This window comes from Lutjanus erythropterus, chromosome 9, assembly GCF_056507025.1.
Source record: "Lutjanus erythropterus isolate fLutEry1 chromosome 9, fLutEry1.hap2, whole genome shotgun sequence".
NCBI lineage: Eukaryota > Metazoa > Chordata > Actinopteri > Lutjaniformes > Lutjanidae > Lutjanus > Lutjanus erythropterus.
This window is the reverse complement of record NC_139325.1, coordinates 9,204,262-9,222,629: the sequence shown is the minus strand read 5'-3', so window position 1 is coordinate 9,222,629 and position 18,368 is coordinate 9,204,262. Positions and strand designations below refer to the sequence as shown.

At 40.1% G+C, this 18,368-nt stretch overlaps 1 protein-coding gene across 32 annotated transcripts in view; it reads left to right on the top strand.

The window, feature by feature from the left end:
• Positions 1-18,368, top strand: part of rims2a (regulating synaptic membrane exocytosis 2a) — a 183,707-nt gene that overhangs the window by 90,937 nt on the left and 74,402 nt on the right. For 27 of the 32 annotated variants that reach the window (XM_084726049.1, XM_084726075.1, XM_084726046.1 and 24 more), the window contains 4 exons: positions 3,604-4,523; positions 14,407-14,618; positions 15,889-16,008; positions 18,211-18,310. In XM_084726049.1, the coding sequence (XP_084582175.1) occupies positions 3,604-4,523; positions 14,407-14,618; positions 15,889-16,008; positions 18,211-18,310 (1,352 nt within the window). Of the gene's footprint in view, positions 1-3,603; positions 4,524-14,128; positions 14,197-14,406; positions 14,619-15,888; positions 16,009-18,210; positions 18,311-18,368 lie in introns of all 32 variants that reach the window. The other 5 variants (XM_084726068.1, XM_084726057.1, XM_084726079.1 and 2 more) reach the window with 1 other exon arrangement.

Genomic DNA, 18,368 nt, shown 5'->3' with positions numbered 1-18,368 from the left:
AGTGAGGCTGCGTTTGGATGCTTAGGTGATTGGAGGCATTTGTTTTGATGTGAAGCAGGAAGGAGAGGTCAATTGTGTGATCACAGCTGCATCACAGAGACTTTCTCTAGTGTGTGTTGCAAGTAAGGTTGTGTTCATTACTGTTCACATCCATTACTCTTTTTTTGTTGTGTGCATGTTTCCACTGCAGCACTGGTGCTAAGATGCTTTTTTTTTACTCTATTTGCAAGAAATCAATCTTCAGTCAAACAGTTTGTGGCTAATACTGTCCATCTTTGATTTTTGATTTGTTGCTGATGAAGTAATGTAGGTGGTGCTATTTTCTTTGACTTATCAGAGTTAATCTATATGATGTTTATCCCCTTAGAAATTAAGAGGGTGTTACTTCCTGATTATTGTTTTTCTTTGGAAAAACATTCCTTATAGCAGGCATTCACAATGGCAAATCTGAGTACTTTAAATGGCTGTTGAGTGAATGAGTGTTTTTCAGTATCAGTCCAAAAACAAAGCCACAGCAGCAATCACTACTTCTTACTTCTACCAACACATCCAACAGAGACAGGTCAACATTGGTATCCTAGTAAGGAGATTAGTAATTGGCTTAAAGCTGCATAGAGCTGCGCTAAGATATTAATGCTCAGTATTAATGCAGTGTGAGCAGGCCTTTCACATTACAAGGAATCATTTCATTGACATATTAATTAATGATTAAAATTTTAAATTGAAAGAAATATCTATATAACAAATATGACATTTAAAGAAATGTGAGTTATTTTTTCTGGTCATTTGGGTGCAGCAAAGCAAGCTATAAATAAAACACTGACATATTTTCATCTTTTACAATTGTTATGGCAAACAGATTAGAAAATAGTCGCTTATTTAGTAATTCGGCAAACATGGAGCCACATTAGTATTCAGATGGAGTCATGTTTCCAGCCTTTTGGCAAACTTAAATCTGATGTTCATTTCTTTTAGCTCCAATTTTGTCTCCACCAACTCCTGAAAGAAATTTGTATCTCTTGAGCTGCTAAATGCCTCTGTGTTCACAAGCTAGTCGTGTACTTTGTCTGTCAGTGGTTTGGTACTGGGCAGGCAGTGTACGATGGTTCATCAAAGCTTTTTTGCTGAAAACTGCTGTCAGCTGCTTCTTGAATTTAGGCTGATAGAACCAGTAAGAGTGAATCAAACTGTAAAGTTTTGGGCATAAAATGATTTAAAAGATGTTTAAAAAAAATCTATAGATCTGAGGGGAACTGCAGGGTTAGGTGATAATTCTTATCACAACATGCACTTGAATGTATACACTGCCATTTTATCAGTTGTTAAAGTAAAAACGTTGATTAGTGAAGCTTTTAAAAAACTGAATTAGTCTGTTTACTAATTCAATAAGTCATTAAATCTGTGGAAAGTTTTCTGTTTGCCATTTTGGGATTTTTCTGTATCTGGACCAAACAATTATTCTATTATGTCCTCTCGTCTGTCAAGTAAATCTTTGCTTTTATGTATTGTTGGAATGCACGTTTTGGACCACACTATTGCTCAACTTCTACCCCTTTCTAATAGCCCATATTTTAACTCTACCGCAGTTCATGAACTATACACAACACTCATACATCATCCTGTGTCTCTTTAAACCTGGCATGTTTGTGAAATTATTCAGTGTTCAACACAGAAATCCAACACAGAGAACACAAAAAGCATCCTTCTCACATGCGTCATCACAGAGCTGATATCTCTTGTGCTGTACGTTCATTATACTCAGACTAACCTGAATGATTGGCGATCCAGTAGGCAGAGACCAAACCTCTGTGGTTCAGTGAATCAGCCAATCACACGTGAGAAGTCCTTACCTTGGCCAGTGAGCAAGGCTGGCAGCAGTGATTTATGAAGCCCTTTGAAATTTATGGAAAGTTGTCATGTACAAAATTAAAGGGATGCTTCACAGAGCTTTTTCCTCATCCAAATGTCATTATTATTTTGGAGGAAAAGTGGGAGAAATGTAGGAGAAAAGTGCCTTATGAATAATTGATTCTCAACAAAAGAATAAATGCATTAACGCACAGTTAGCCTCCTCCAGGCTTTTCATCCACTTCCTGGCTGGTTTCCTCTCTGACAGTTGGACAATGATAAAATGATTGATAGCCAATTTTAGGAATATGGGGCTCCTGACTGTAACTAAACTTGAAAATATCAATTTTAGCAAGTTATCATCACGTAATTTCCAACATAAATGTGCTTGTTTCAATATTTTACTTCTGTTCAGTCTCGTAACAAAGAAGCTATTGTGTTTTATCAAGACCAGGACACATTTTAGACTTTAGACAATGCTTCAACCACAAGATGTGAAGTATGAGTTTAATGACATTATGACTTTGTGTACACCCATACTAAGTATGTATTTTAACATTTTGTAAGTTCTAAGTGGCATAAGATGTTTTCACCAGAAGGAAAAGGGTGAATGTACACCTTCACTGAGGGTACTAAATTCAGACAGAACTCAAACACGTTGTTATTGTGTTTCTACATCCCTTCATGTCCATTGTACTGTGCACACAGATACAATCTGTGAAACTCTGAATCATTTATCAACACACTGGTCTCAGTACACTGTCTGGTTCCTCATCTCTCTCCCCTTTCACACACACACACACACACACACACACACACACACACACACACACACACACACACACACACACACACACACATACACATATACTCACACTATTAATTTGGAAATACAAACAGGTCATATCCAGGCAGGCTGTGTTGTTAATCTTGTGTCATCCTGTTGTTTATAATGCATTGCAAATGATGATGATTTAAGCACCTATATCAACAAAGTAATCAGCTGCTATCAAAATGAAAATGAAAGATTGCCTATGGCACTAAAAGAGTCAAATGTTCGATACAACAGTGTCTGTGTGAAGACCTGTGTGCAACCTAAATAATAAACCGGATTTTAACTGCATGATTTTTTTCATCTGAGTTTGTTCTGTGTGTTTGCAGAATGCAGGTTGCAAAGCTTAACGCATTATACGTCATACTGTTTTAAGTATGTTTTTACTTGCACATATTTCCTGTCAAATCTAAAGGTAACATGCCAACTGCATGCAAAATGCGCTATAAGAAGAGCATTAGTCAGCCATGTTATCAAGCATATAGAGTGTGTTGCAGTGAGAGGAAAGAGTGGTGCTGCATCCTGCTGCTTAGTCCCATTTCTCTTTCTCTTCCTGTGTATGTGTGTGTGTGACAGAGACAGAGCAGGCTTTCATCAGGTTTTGACAGGGACTGAAGCCTACGCAGTGCAGGGCAAAGTAAAGTGAAGCTACAGACTAACAAACTGAAGGTTTCAGCCTCAGCAGAGCTGCACAGACATGTGTGATGGAGCCCTGTGAGGCTGACTGATACCTCACATTTCCACCTGCATACAGGCAGACACACTGTAGTATGCTCTCTGGAAATTTAATTAAGGTGTTTCAACCTCAGTTCTTTTACACATGTGACTTTTTATCAAAAATAAACAAAGATGTATATTAAAAGACATCCAGTTCAAAATGACCCACCACTAAACTCTTTTGTTCACTTCTTTTTGATCTACAGGAAACGAAGCCCATCTGCATCCAGGGATCCAAACCAAAAATACGACCAAAGGGAGGGGGGTGACCACTCACAGTATGCCCCGACGGACGGCGGCATGCCCAGATCACCGTCTGACTATGGGGATGGGGACCCTCGGCGGGCTCCGCGGGGCCCACACATGTACCCAGATGTGGATGCGGCGCGTATGGGCTACCGGCGGGGCCCTGGACGCTGGCACTCCCAGGAGTACCCGCTGGACCAGGAGCTAGATGGACCACCCAGTGAGTATGACCTCCAGCGGCAGCGGCAGGAAGAGTTCCAGGCGCGCTATCGCAGCGACCCCAACCTGGCACGCTATCCTGTCAAGCCACAGCCCTATGAGGAGCAGATGAGGATGCACGCTGAGGTGGGACGCCTGAGACACGAGCGCCGCCATAGTGATGTATCCCTGGCCTACACGGAGCAGGACGACCCAGGCCCCATCCGGCTGTCCCGTCAGCATCTCACCGAGCGCCGGCCGCCTATGGTGGGACAACGCTCCTACTCCGTCGACCGCTCCCCCCCAGGGCCCATGGGTCCTGGCCTTGGAGGCCACAGAACCTCCAACCACAGCCCCCCGACACCACACCGTAGCCCTGTGCTGGGTGACCGATCTGGAGACTTGCGGGATCCCATGAGGAGGCAGCAACACCACTTGGACCCCAGTTCTGCTGTACGTAAGACCAAAAGGGAGAAGATGGAGAGCATGTTGAGGAACGACTCTCTCAGCTCAGATCAGTCGGAGTCGGTGCGCCCACCACCACCCAAGCCCCACAAAACCAAAAAGGGAGGAAAGATGCGGCAGGTGTCGCTGAGCAGCTCGGAGGAGGAGCTGGCCACCACACCGGAGTACACCAGCTGTGAGGACGTGGAGATAGAGAGTGAGTCAGTCAGTGAAAAAGGTAGGGACCACACACACCAACACTCTCACTCAGTCAGGTCGCTTTCTGCTGCTCTCTGTGTATAGATAGCTTTATTTAGCGCTCATACAAATGCCCATTTTTCAGATGCTTTTAATGTAGTTATAAACCATCCTTTTCTAGTGTTACTGATATAAATCTAATGTTAGGAAAGACAGTTATTTTAACTGTAATTTATTGCTGTCTTGTGTTGATAATGATGATGTTGCAGCTGTTGACTCAAATACTGTATAACCTTCAGCTTCCCCAGTCTACAGTCATTTGTGCTTTCTATGTTTGTATGTTTATATGTGTATTTGTATGTGTAGGGCTCATTATTTTCAAGAAAAAACAACAACATTGTTTTAGTTTTTTTTTTTTTTAAACAGCAGATTATCTGATAAAACACCAATTATATAAAAATATGATAGAAAATCATTACTAATGTTTTTGCTATCACTATTATTAATTGCACTTTTAGTAAAGGACTTTGTAGTTAAATTTTGACTAATTTGTTTTTTCAGAATTAGCCACTCATTTGTATTTTCTCTAATTTTTCCTCTTCAATTTCTATTTTCTGAGCTTAGAACTTCTTAAAAATACTTTGTTTATTGTAAACTTTAGCTAGCAGAAAATTCTTTCAGCAGAAAACACAACAGCTTTTGACATATGTGGTAGCATTGGTTTAAACAATCTGCTTTTTTAAAATATAAATTCACAGCAGCAGAAAATAATGAGCCTTACGTATGTGCAAAGCACTGTTGTGTAATTTGTGTGTTATTTATTGATCTACAGCTCTCATTCTTTTGAAGAGGAGGCTTGTGCACTCATGAGCCTGTCAATTATGTTTCTGTGTGTATGGCTGTTTATGTGTGTGACTGTGATTTGAATGAATGTAAATCTACTGCTCTCAAGGTCTTCTCCTTTTGCTGTCATGGCACACGTTGCCAGGTCCTGCCACAGCTGCCACATGATCAGTCTGTTCTAATAGACAATGTTACATAACAGACAGACAGAGGGGAGCAGGGAGAGGGCTGGGGTGTGGGTGTCTCGTGAAGCAAGGTGAGCTGAGCAGTTGCAGTGTTTGTTATTGTAGTGGTTGATTATATGTTTCTGCTGTGTATTGCACTTCCTCCATTCATTGACTTCATGACTTCCTCGCTGTTTAGTTTCAACCCATTACTACACTGATTATGCAATTCCTGGTACAGTGACCCATTGCAAAGTAGCAACAATAATAAAAAGGGCACCAGCTTTATGTGGAGTGGCACTAGCATGCCAAAAGATGTTATGTATTTATGGTGAAAAAGTTCCAATTCCTTTAGTTTGACCCATATACAGAACAATAGTTTTAAGGTTTTTCACTGCAAGTTCTGCTGTTGATTTTTAAAACCGACTGTCAGTACTCAAAAATTGTTTAAACTTTAAAATAGTAATGTGAATTATGTATTAACACAGTGGGTCCAGTTTACTCCAGTGTACCAAACTGAAGTGGCATGCTAGGTATTGGCTCAGGCTGAACTGTCCTGCCATTTAACTAAAACAGGAAAATAGAAATGGACATCAGATTGCTCATGGCAAATGTCCTACCTGCTTGGAGACACAAGCGCACTTGTCCAAATCTATAAACACGCACTGGTAAGCAAACAGTCAGAGTGACTGAATTAAATGCCACTTTGCATAGAATCAACATCAAAAGCAATTGTTTAGGCTGTTAGCTTCTTTACTGCTCCACCTGGTTGACAGTTGTCGTAATTGCAAATTGATTTTGTTGTCAAACCTGTAATTACGGAGGCTTTTACCTTACAAATGTTAAAAGCACTAAACACAAAGGAAGGAGGAGGTGCAGTTGACAAATCCAGGAATAAAAGATAGGAAGAAGGAAAAAAATACAGTAGCACAGTTTGCTTTTGTCAGTAGCAGTAGACCAAAGTGCCTGCCACATGCTCGAAATGTTTAAACTAGAGGAGAGGGGAGGAATTCAGTTGGTCTGCTCTGTTATGTAACTGTTCTCCTCTCTAAAAGAAGCAGCCCAGCACCGATGCTACATTATTGATGTGGGAGTTTCCAGGTTTCCAGGTAGCCATGGAACAAAAATAGGGAGAAAAGCAGGCTGTTGTGAGGGTCAGAGTTTCTGTTGTTTCTGTCTGCTTCTGTCTGCCTCCTCCACAGGTCAGCCTGCGTAGGAGAGGGAGGAAAAACAAAGCAAAGAGTTGAACTGTTGACCTGAATAAGTATAACTTTCCATACTGTACAGAACCTCCTTGAACAGCTGATTATGAGCAGATATCTTAGGTCTTTATTTAGGTATAAAAGGCAGTTTCATTAATTTGTGACATAATTAAGGCTGCTGTGATATGGTGCATGCAGGGATAAATGGTTCAGCAGAACTGAATCATATATTTTAAACCAGAGTGTCCCTGTTTGTGCTCTGTCAAAGTAGACTTAATTATGTAACAGACAACAGAGAGGGGATCCAAACCATAGACCTCAGATTTGGACGTGTGACTTTGTGGAGTGTATTAATTTAATCAATAAGAACCTTATGTAATAATATAATACAATCAGGTCTGCACTGGGGATAGGATATTATAGCTTAGGATTTTATTGATGCCAATATTGATACTGATACTGTTTTTTTGTTTGTTTGTTTGTTTTCAAAAATAATAAGTTCAGTTGTTTCTTAAGATATTGCCCATACTGAACATTTTTCCTCTCAGTTGTTTATTTAACATTACAATAAATACCAGCTCATCACTATTCACTAATGACCAGTCAGGAGCACGTACCGGTTCAGTTCCAGTTTCCGATACACTCAGACAAATAATATAAAGAAAAATCAGTCTTAGCTATATATACAGTGTTTACAAGTGGAACTTTTTTTGTATGACTGTAGAAATGGCATAGATGTATTGCAGCTGAACCACACTGCAAAGGTGTTTTAGTACTAAATCCTCCCAAAAAGACTTTTACCTTTCAGTCTAAAGAGCTGAGCCAATCAAAGAAGGGAAACTCCCTGCATGTACGAGAACATGCACACCAAGCACTCTTTGATTAGCTTCCGTAGAGAGCGTTTATCCTCAACAGGACTGAGAAAAGGAGGAGAAAAAAAAAAGCCAGCGCAGCTAAGCAAAGAACATCAACTGTAATTGCATGTGAGGCTGGGGTGGGAGAGGGATGAAAAAGAGGGCAGAAAGCACCTTTTGGCCATATGTGGCCTGTCAGCGTCTTGGGGTTTGTGCACTCAGCTTGACTGGGCCAGGAGATGGGTGTGTAACAGCAGGCCGAGCAGGGTGCATGTCATGCCCTCAAAGCCTGATACCCTGAGGGGGACGCTGCTGGAGAAGGAGGAGGAGACTGAGAGGAGGAGGAGACTGGAAGAGAGAGGGTGTGCCAGGTGTAATGGGCCTGGCCCGTGCCTGCAAGAGCTGGAGACTGATTTATCGCGATGGTCTTCTCCCTGTGTTTTCCTCTTTATTGATTCCCCTGACATGCAGTCTCATAATAGTGCCGAACAGACAGAAAAGGAGAGGCAGGCTGGCTAACTACAGCAGAGAGGTGGACATTGTGTAGTGACAGCCTAAGTTACATTCTCATTAATGGCTTTTGGGATCAGTTATTGCACCTCAGTAAGTCTGTTGGCTTTGTAGTCTGTGCTCTCAAGTTGGATATTAGAAAAATATTTGTATTAATCTAACCTTAATATGTTTTGTGTTACATAAGAGAAGTTAGTTAGGCCTTTTGTTTTAGAATTCCTGTTGTAAGATCTGCCTCCACCAGGGGTTTAACATGACACTGTATCACCTTCCTAGCATGGTGACTATGTTTAAACATACACAGTGTTTCACCCCTGCCTCTTTTCTGCTCTCACCCCTTGAATTGTAGTAAAAACAGCATCAATAATTAATGATCCAATTAATAGTTTACACTGGTTTTTATTGAGCTGTCAAAGTGATGGAGAGCCTGCTGGTGGTGAACTCCACCACTGCCTGCGCTCTGCTTTCGTCCTGAATCAGCACTTTGCGGGGCTTCGGAGCCGGGGCGAAACGGCAGGGCTGGGCGCAGACTGCTGATGCTCACAATTTATGGCCGTGATGAGTTTCCTGCTCCCTGAAAAACCACACAGTGCCTCGCTGGGGATCAGTGCCCAATTGTGGCGTGCCACTGGTAATAAAGCTTCGGGGGAAGAAAGGGGAAAGGCTGTATGTACCTCCATGCAGGCGCCTACTCAGATTCTTCTTGACAGACATTGAGGGTAGACTGGGGGAAGTAGAGGAGTGTGATGGGAGGAAGAGCAGGCAGAGGTGAAGGTGAAACTGACTGATGTAACCTTGAGACAAGTTATGTATAGCATCTAAATTTAGTCTATCTATATATTATCCAATCTTGAGAATTGGGACAAATCGTGTCCTACCAAAAAATCTGTCTGTGCAGGGGGAGCACCCTTGTCCTGGACAAGAATGTAGAACAATTTAAAAATGTGTTAAAAACCTGCTATCATAATTATAATTATAATTTTTACAAAAACATGATTCAGTCAGTCATAAAAAGATTTAGCTATACCCTAAAGACCCTTGTCTCGCTTCCTAGTTTAAAAAAGGCAGAAATACTGGTCAACTGGTAAGCTTTCTACTTTTTGACTAATTTATTATATAATATTAATATCAAATGTGTCATAACCATAACAAGTTAACTCTGTAGCCCCTCCAATTCAAAGCTAAACAAGAATTACGGTTTAAAAATGTGTATTTTGATTTGCATTAAGAGAACTCTGAGCAACTTTGTAATAGTAAAATGTCTACTCAGTACGACTGAAGCAGTGCGACATTTTGTCAGCTCTGTAAGATGTCAACTCTGTCAACGTCTACATTTAATAAAAAACTGAATCATTAGAAGTTTCAAATTTTCAAGAATGAGTACGCCCCAAAATAGACAAACGTAAACCTCCCACTTTCTCAGCATTAGGTGATTTACATGATATGCTTGCCTTAAGCTGTTTGGACTATCATGGCAAGAGGGCACATGGCACATTAGGCAAGTGACTTGTTCAATGAGAGTGTCTACCATGCTGAACTGGGCTCTGCTGTTTATGCTGCCGACAGAATAGCAGCTGGGAGGCAAAGAGGGTAATCACTGTTGTCAGCTGTGGGTTAGAGGGCTGCAGAGGGCAAAGCCTGTCTGGGGACATCCATAATGTTTTATCACAGTGCATAACTGTGTACAGTAAGTGGTTTTAGCACTCCCTGAGACTGATGGATGGATAGTTACAGGAGAGGGAGAGAGGAAAGGAGGAAAGTTTGTTTGGCTCAAACTGACCTTGCAACTTAGTCCCAACTCTGGAGATGAAGAAAATAGTAACTATGGAAATGTCATTGGAGAACATTTTATTCTGGCAGGTATGGATATGGGTATTAATATTAATAAGTGTTGTGAGACACAATCAAAATAACAAAGGGCAATGATGCTGAAGGTGGGTCATTTCAACACCACCCCAAAGAAGTGCAACATGTCTGTAATATAATGATCTGCATTGTAAAAACTAAAAATGCTTAACTTCTATTGGAAAAATCATATCCAAAGGACTATTAAATGTTACTACAAATATGCCAAATCAAGATGTGACACATAGGGCTAGATATTGTTCAAAAAATGTTGATAGCTGTATTGATACCTTGACTTTGATACCTGTTCCTGAACAATATTTTTTTAATGACAAATTTATAAAATCAATGAAAATTACATTGCACAATACATTGCAAATCTTTATTTTATTTTTCAACTCCTTTTTTACACACTTAAAGCAATTTAATAACATAAAAATATAAACCTGTTTACCACAGTATGGTAAAACTTAAGTTGCCTGTTTCAACTCTTTAGTTTTATGTCCCAGCACCTCGCCATTTTTCCACTCAAAGGAGCTTACAGCATAACAAATGACAACAACTTGGACATTTACTCTTCCTAAGTTATCAAAAGTTGGTATTGAATGACAAGATATTTTTTGATACTTGATGGTATTGAGGCAATTTGGTCAGTAAGTGTCAAAGATTGGGACACAGCCCTAGAAACACAAAACATGACATGAAGGGTAAATACAGTTTATCACAACTTAAGTTTTATTTTCATAGTTTTGGTCATCATTAATAATCACGTTACACTTACCAAATTAATTAGTGAGATATGGGAACAAAAAGAAATCAGACAGGGCCAGAAACAGGAGCGCTCACACAATCTGACAGATTTTATACAAACCTCTAAATCCTTATCTAAAATCTTAGCTGTGATTCAAGTCCATTATTTGCAGGGTAGGAGGTTTAATTCCTGGCTTGACTTGTCCACGTGTTCCAGCAAGATACTGGCTGTGTATGGCTCTAGATGGGTAGGCCAGTGCAATGAGGGATTATTTGTAAAAAATCAGCTGGGTATACTTTAAAGACCTGTCTATCCTATATTAAACTACCTTAATATATAATAATAATAATAATAATAATAATAATAATAATAATAATAATAATAATAATACTGATAATACAGCTAAATTGTTGTCAGGTAGTAAACAAAAACCTCTATTAGCAGTTACTTAGAGTGAGTAACAATGAATGAAGATGTGAAATTAAGACTGGGGTTGTAATAAACCTGAATTATCATTTAAAACAATGTCTGTCAGTGAATTCGGTCTTGTAATCCTGCATCAGATGTGTGTATATTTTCACATTGTTAGAAGACTTGAAGATGTGACTATATTTATTCACAGTGGCACTATCTTTACACAGCATTCTTCTTCCATGCAGCTTCTTTTCTCTATATTAAAAATCACTTTACCCTTGTATGCTCTGGTCCACCATTGCCTCCTCCTCTACATCCAGAAGCATATGCAGTCTATTTTTATGCCTTTCCATCAGAGTTCCCTGATTTCCCTGAGATTGAATCCTCAGCCAGATAATGCCTGAAGGAGGCCTGTCCTGTATGGATCCATTAGGTTCTACAGCTCTTTGCAGGGGAAGTGAAGTGTGGGAAATGTGATGTATATGGCCCAGGGGTTGCACAAGCGTAGTGTTTTCAGATGACCTTACCTGTGCCTGAGGCTGTAGGGTTCACTACAGCTACATACAGTACATTCATGCAAGCAGTGGAAGAGCAGAGTCTGCTAAATGCCTGTCAGCACCATACAGGATTTCTGTATTGTTTAAATTACCACACCTCGTCCTTTATGTTTAATGTTCCTTGGACCATTTCTTAATTTGCTTTATTACAGAATTGTAAAATGACTTGCCAGTGTAAGCAAATAATATTTGAATTACCATCGCCTCCTCATAATGGGGATGTTGAATACAGAGGTATACTGTCCACTAATGTCTCAGGACAAAGAAATGATCTGATTCTCTGGAGTCAGACAGCAGTATCTCTCTGACAACCAAAATGATTTCTTTTTATTTATCTTTGGAGGACAGCCTCAAACGTTCAGTCCTCTTCACCTCCATACCTCTGTCCATTTGGGATCTTAGTACCACCTTCAGATTCAATATTTTTCACCCTTTCTAATTAGCTTGGATTTTTAAGCCTCTTAATCAAATTGAAAGTGCTCTTCATCTCTCTGCTCTGTGCATCCACGTGGGAAAACAGAGCAAATCCTGTAGAATGACAGACCTGGTTTTGCATACATAGCTTTTGATGGAAGCATCATATCTGCAGCACAAGATAGGGTTACAGGTCTAACCACCGTCAGTTCCTCTCTAACACTTCAGCCGGATTGATGAGAAAATAAGAGTAAAAGAAAAAGTCCCCGAAACCTCCATCCTGTAATATCATCTTAGCTACTTGGCTGACCTGTATTTATCAAGGCTGTGTGTCCACTGGTGGTACTACAGAAGTTGTAATCAGAGCTTCATCTTTAAAAGCTCTCCCTGGTGCACTTTAGATTGAGGTCAGTTAAGGCTGTGTGGCACTGCAATCTGAATCCCCAGTTAAACACATTAGAGATCTGCCCTGCTCCCTCCTGAAGATGCAGCTATTGTAGGATAAGATAGCAGCATGCTAACTTTGTTTTAACAAAATCTGAGTTGTTTACTGATTTGAACTTGAAAGTCGGGTCCTAGGAAAGAGTCTTTAAAGATTGTTGTCTGGAAAAGAAGATGAAAGATGTTTAAGTAGGGAGAGGAGTGAATAATAGCCATATTAGATTTATTTTTCTCCTCTCTGATTGTTTTTGCATTATACAAACATGCACCTTTGGGCCATGATATGGAAAAATATTGTGCATTGTGTTGCCTGAAAGTGACCATTAGGGTCCCAGGTATGTGTGACATAGATTTTTTTAAACCACTACTGATAATAACCTGATTCCCATGGCTGATACCAATAAGATTACCAATAATTTTGGCCAGGACAATAATAATTTTTTATATTTTAAAAACAAGTTCATGTAACCTATAGTTTGTGAATATCTGAGGGTAAGAAAGGCTAATATGTAGTGAGCAGAGATGGATATTTTAATATTCCATAGCTCTGATTGAACCAAATACTATACCATCACTGTTAAAACAAAAACAGAACAGTTCTAACTCCTCAAGTCTCTCTAGTAAAGTTTGTCAAAAAGCTTCACAAATATACTTTGGCATTTATAAAGCCTGTCACCAAAGAATTCAAATTAAATGCTTTCATATAATCCCATAAATTTCCCATTATTGTGCAATAATTTATCAGCCCTGATATATATATCAGCATCTTTAGAATAGCCTAAAAATAGACAACATAGAGCATTTACTTTGTAAAAATGTGTCTTGGTTCTATTTTCCTGTAGGTAAAAATGTTTACTTCATAAAAATGTTTTAACTTTTATGTTACATTGGCTGAAGTGGTTGTACCCAGCATCGTATGAAAGAGGCATTAGTGGTAAATCTGTCAAAATTAAGACCACATTTGCTATAAACAGTTTCTTTCTGTCACTGATATTGTTAATTCAGAAAAACATTAATTAAAGGATTAAATGATGTCTTGGAAGGACAGTTCCTATTTCAAACCAAATGTCATTCAGATTATTGTGAAATGCAGTGCGGAAACCAGTAGATGCTGGCAATTTTTTTAAATTATTACAAACTAAATTCTGAATTTAACACCTCTGATGGGATCAAAAAGAATTTGATTTCTGGTCCACGTCTGTGTAGAGTTTTACAAGAGTAAAGATGAATGTTGGGATTGAATCTGTGTCCTGCAGGAAAGACAAGGAAAAGATTAGGAAAACATAAATGTTATCATCATGAATGTCATAGTTGAGAATTCTGTGACTGAGAATATAGACTGATGTCCTCCCCTTACTGTACAATGATGAGGTGGTCAAATCAGTATTGATCCTTTCTGTTACCTGAGCTGATCTTTCTTTCTCCACAGGGATCTTAGAGTTGCTCTCGATGATCGCCTTTTGAATTTGAGCAGTATGTGAGAGTGTGTGTGTGAATGTCTGTGCGCAGATGGATGTTCGGATGTCTTGTTTAGTGCTGTATGTGTATTTTGTGTGTGTTAATGTCTGTCAGTTGTGATTTGTGGTGTCCTCACTGGTCCCTCTCGCTGTCCTCTCTCGTGTGTGTGCGCCCTTTCCCCCCACCTTACAGGAGATTTGGATGGCCATTGGTGGGACCATGCGTCTTGGCATAGCAGCGAGGCCTCCCCAATGTCTTTGGTGAGACATGTGGAGCCCTGCCTTGAATCCTCCGCCCCCCTCCCTCCTGCCCCTTAACCCCCATCTCTCTCTCCCTCTCTCTCTGTCTCTCTCCTCCCCCCATCCCCCCTTCTCCCAGAGTCTTTTGTCATTTCATGTTTCCTTCGTTTTATTTACACCTTTGCATGTTGTTTTTCTGTTTTTCTTTCTGTTTTTATCCCACACCTGTAGGGGACAGTCAAAGGGGAAAAAGAAAAACTATTGAGCAGACATTTATGTCTGAGCCGACACACACCTTATCTGAGAGGCAAAAGAAAATGGTGCGCTTTGGGGGACACTCATTTGAAGAGGACTTGGCATGGTGTGAACCGCAGGTTAAAGACTCGGGAGTTGATACGTGCAGTAGCACTACCCTAAACGAGGAGCATAGCCATAGTGAGAAGGTACTGAGACAATCTAGCCTGCATTTTGTTATTATTATTTATGACTTACCCATCCAGTCTTTGTTTGCTCTCTGTCACTAAGTGTAAATAGGTGAGATGTTTGTTTTTTGGATTTTATTTGACGTTGTATAAATTGATTTCTCTTGCGATTTCGTTTCTTTTTTTTGTTTTTCGGTTACTTTTGGCTCCACCTTGCTCGGTGTTGCCGAAACAGTCTTTTGGGGGCACCCTCTTTGCTTGCTACTTGTACTTGCTGTTTTGCTCCCCAAACTGAAGCCACACATCTTACAGTAGTTGTAAAAGAAGAGCATTGACACACAACCTCTCTGTTTGTCATGGCACACAGGAATGTGGGTCTCTCCTAGTTGCATGCTCGTTCTCCTCCGTATGTTGTGTTCTTGCTCTGCAGCAGTCCTGTTTAGTGCAGTTGGAACACCTTTATTCAGGCCCGTCCCTCTCACTCTGCTGCCCCACCCCACAGTACCCAGTCCAGACAGAACCCGCCCCCCTGCCCAACTTTCCACTCACTTCTGTAGCAAAACCCAGATGATTGTAAGCACACAAAACAGGGAAGACTGGATTTGTTTTTGCACAAAAAATTAAAACATTTGTTTTTCTTTTTTCCCTTCCACTGCGCGTCTGTGATTCCACCCTCTCTGTGTCTCATGGCTTTATTCTGTGCTCTCTATATTTCATCTTTTTTGATCTTTAGACTGGCACCTCATGGTCCACCTCATTTGTTCTTGTATCTTGACCTTTTTTCCCCCTTTTCGATGTCTGCTTCCCCCTCACTGCTCCACTCGATGGTGGTTGTGTGTTTGTGAGTAGTGAAGCACCGGAGTGAGGCTCCGGTCGAGTCTAAGTTTGAATTGCTGGTTTGAGGAGGAGTGTTGGGGCTGCTTGCTTTACTCTGCATGGGGCGCTGCATGAAGATCACTCCACCCTCACACTGGCAGGTTCACACAAGCTCTGGAGATAACACCCAACACAACAGTGTTAGTTGTTATTTTTCATCAATATTTTTGTCCATGATTAGCTTAAGAATTTAATATTCCCTCTGTTAGAATTTAAATAATTGAGCATGTTGCTTTTTAAAAAATTAAAGTCTTGATGAGTCAATAGAGTTTGTGTGAACTTTCTTCCCTGAGTGAATAAATACTTTCCTCATGCCCCCTTTTCACCATGACAGTTGTCTGCTTTTGTCTAAAGTAATCAAATTTGAGTGGATGAGTTGTTAAACAAAAGGTGTGTTGTTGCTCTGACCTTGTAGCACCCGGTGACGTGGCAGCCGTCCAAAGATGGGGATCGCCTAATAGGGCGTATTTTGCTCAATAAGCGCATGAAAGATGGAAGTGTGCCTCGAGACTCAGGAGCTCTGCTTGGTCTGAAGGTGAGCCTCAAGTGACTCTTTCTACCTATCTGTTTTTTTGTCTGAGGGTATGACAAAAGGAGAGGAATCATTATTCTACTTCCAATATAGCATGTTAATGCACACTTAGCTTATACTATATGATTTCACCATCATACTCAGGAATTCTGTGGAAATTTGATAGGTATAGGTGGTTCATGTCTAGATGGGAACCCCAGACCCATGAAAATCTTGCAGGAGTTGTCATTTTAACCCAAACCATGATGTTCCTCTAAGTGTCTGTCCCTAAACCCAAGCAGATCTTAACCACAGCATTGTCACATATTATATAACATATACAAACATAAATAAATACGTACAGAATTACTTTGTACAAGGACCACAATGAAGAAACAACACATACAAATCTTACGAAAATTTTGCACATCTAGGGTTCCCATCTAGACATGACTGTATATGTGACTATCTGTTGTTTATGAACATTTACGTGAACATGCAGTATAATTTTTCAGTCATGAATTCTGTTATTTTGCAGGCTCTTTTTCGTGTGGTTGGCTCACTTATTTTCTCCATGGCTTCCAATTATTGATTGCATCATAGCACTACTCAGTATTAATATTCATTAACGACTTGATTATGTCCCTGATGAATATTAATGAGCAGCATTTGATATTGAGCTGAATAATTTTCTGAACTCACTCACATCGAAGTACTTTAATGAACTGCATTCAGCAGCGCTGAGGAAACAAGTTAGTCCAGAATCTGTCAGTGTTGTCCATGCCAGCATTTGACAATTGAAATATTATTTGTTTTACACAGTTATTGTATTGTTTATGTATTGACTATTAGTACTACAGCACCCACATATTTACAGTCTATTCTTGCTGTCTGTACTTTTCCTATGCTTTTATTGCTGTATAAACTTGTCATGATACCAGAATTTCAAACTTTCATACAGTGTTAGTATAAAAAAGAACAATACCTCTTACGATAATATGGGTAAAAGAAAAAAGTCTTAGGCACCTAAAATAGGATTTTTTTTTTATGTTTTTAAATGAACAACTTGCACACAGTACAGAAAAAAAAAATCTCTGAACACTGTCTGGGTTTGCGGCAAACCACATTTCAGCCAGGACAGTAAAAATTGAACTGAACTAAGGTCTTGAATGAGCATTTAGATCATTTTTTACTTAGCTTGGGTACTTTCAATACCATAACTTACAGAATTTGTGTTGTTTTAAATGTAATATTGAAAATTTAGGTATTGATACTTTTCACAACCATAGTGCTGTATAGTCTGCTTCTATAGGTCATATTCTTGCTTTACATTATTTCAAGTTTTTAACAGTTATTGCAGTGCAGTCAGTACACTGTCCAAAACATATAAAAGATTTTCTGTTGAGGTAGATGCTTTGGTTTCTTTCCCTTTTCAGTGTTGCATAAATCTGTAGGTGGTGCACACTGGTAAAAAAAAAAAGCTGAGCAGCCAAAGTCCAGAGGAGCATGGTGGGCCATGAAGAGAGAGAACAGAGAGCGGCAAGATGGGGAAAAATCATTACTGATTGAATGAGCCTCCTGAAATGGCATGTTTGTGTCTGCTCAGTGCCTCTGTGCGTTTCTGTCCGCTCAGCAGCAGCCAACCAACTCGGCAATCCAGCCAGTCAGTCCATCAGTCAGGCTGCCAGCCTCGCCCTCACTGTCCATCTCTCTCTCTCTTTTCCACTGCGAGCCTCCTTCTCTGGCTCCTGCCTGTTACATAAAGCCATTTCATTTAGCAGACTTCCCTAAGCTCCTTTGTATGTTGGCATTCAGCTGCCATTAAGAGGGATTTTTATTTGTATGATGCCCATGTAAGCTGAGCGGAGTGGAGTACAGCAGCTCAGCACTGTACAGTACAGCTCTAGCCCACGGGCCTGCGCTGTTACAGAACCACAGAGCAGCACCAGAGTGTGTCTCTGGGGAAGAAAGCAAAGCCTTGGACATTTTTTAAAAAACAGAGATGCACTTTTACCAATGACCCCCATGTTGTAATGCTTTTACTGAGGATTCAGACCTTGCAGGCAAAAGCTAAAGCCACAACAAAATAGTCTTCTTCTGCAGACTGCAGTTCACATGATGCATCTTTTGTCATGAGGAGTTAGGATGGCATGTTCAGGTTGAAGTTATAATAACACAGTTTACACATATTTCAATGCTAATCCGGTCACGTCTCTGCTTCTACAGGTGGTAGGAGGCAAGATGACAGAATCTGGTAGACTTTGTGCTTTTATCACTAAAGTGAGGAAAGGAAGTCTAGCAGACACTGTTGGACACCTCAGACCAGGTATTAAACACAAACAAATACACACAAACTTTATTCTGCCTATTAAATGACAAATTTT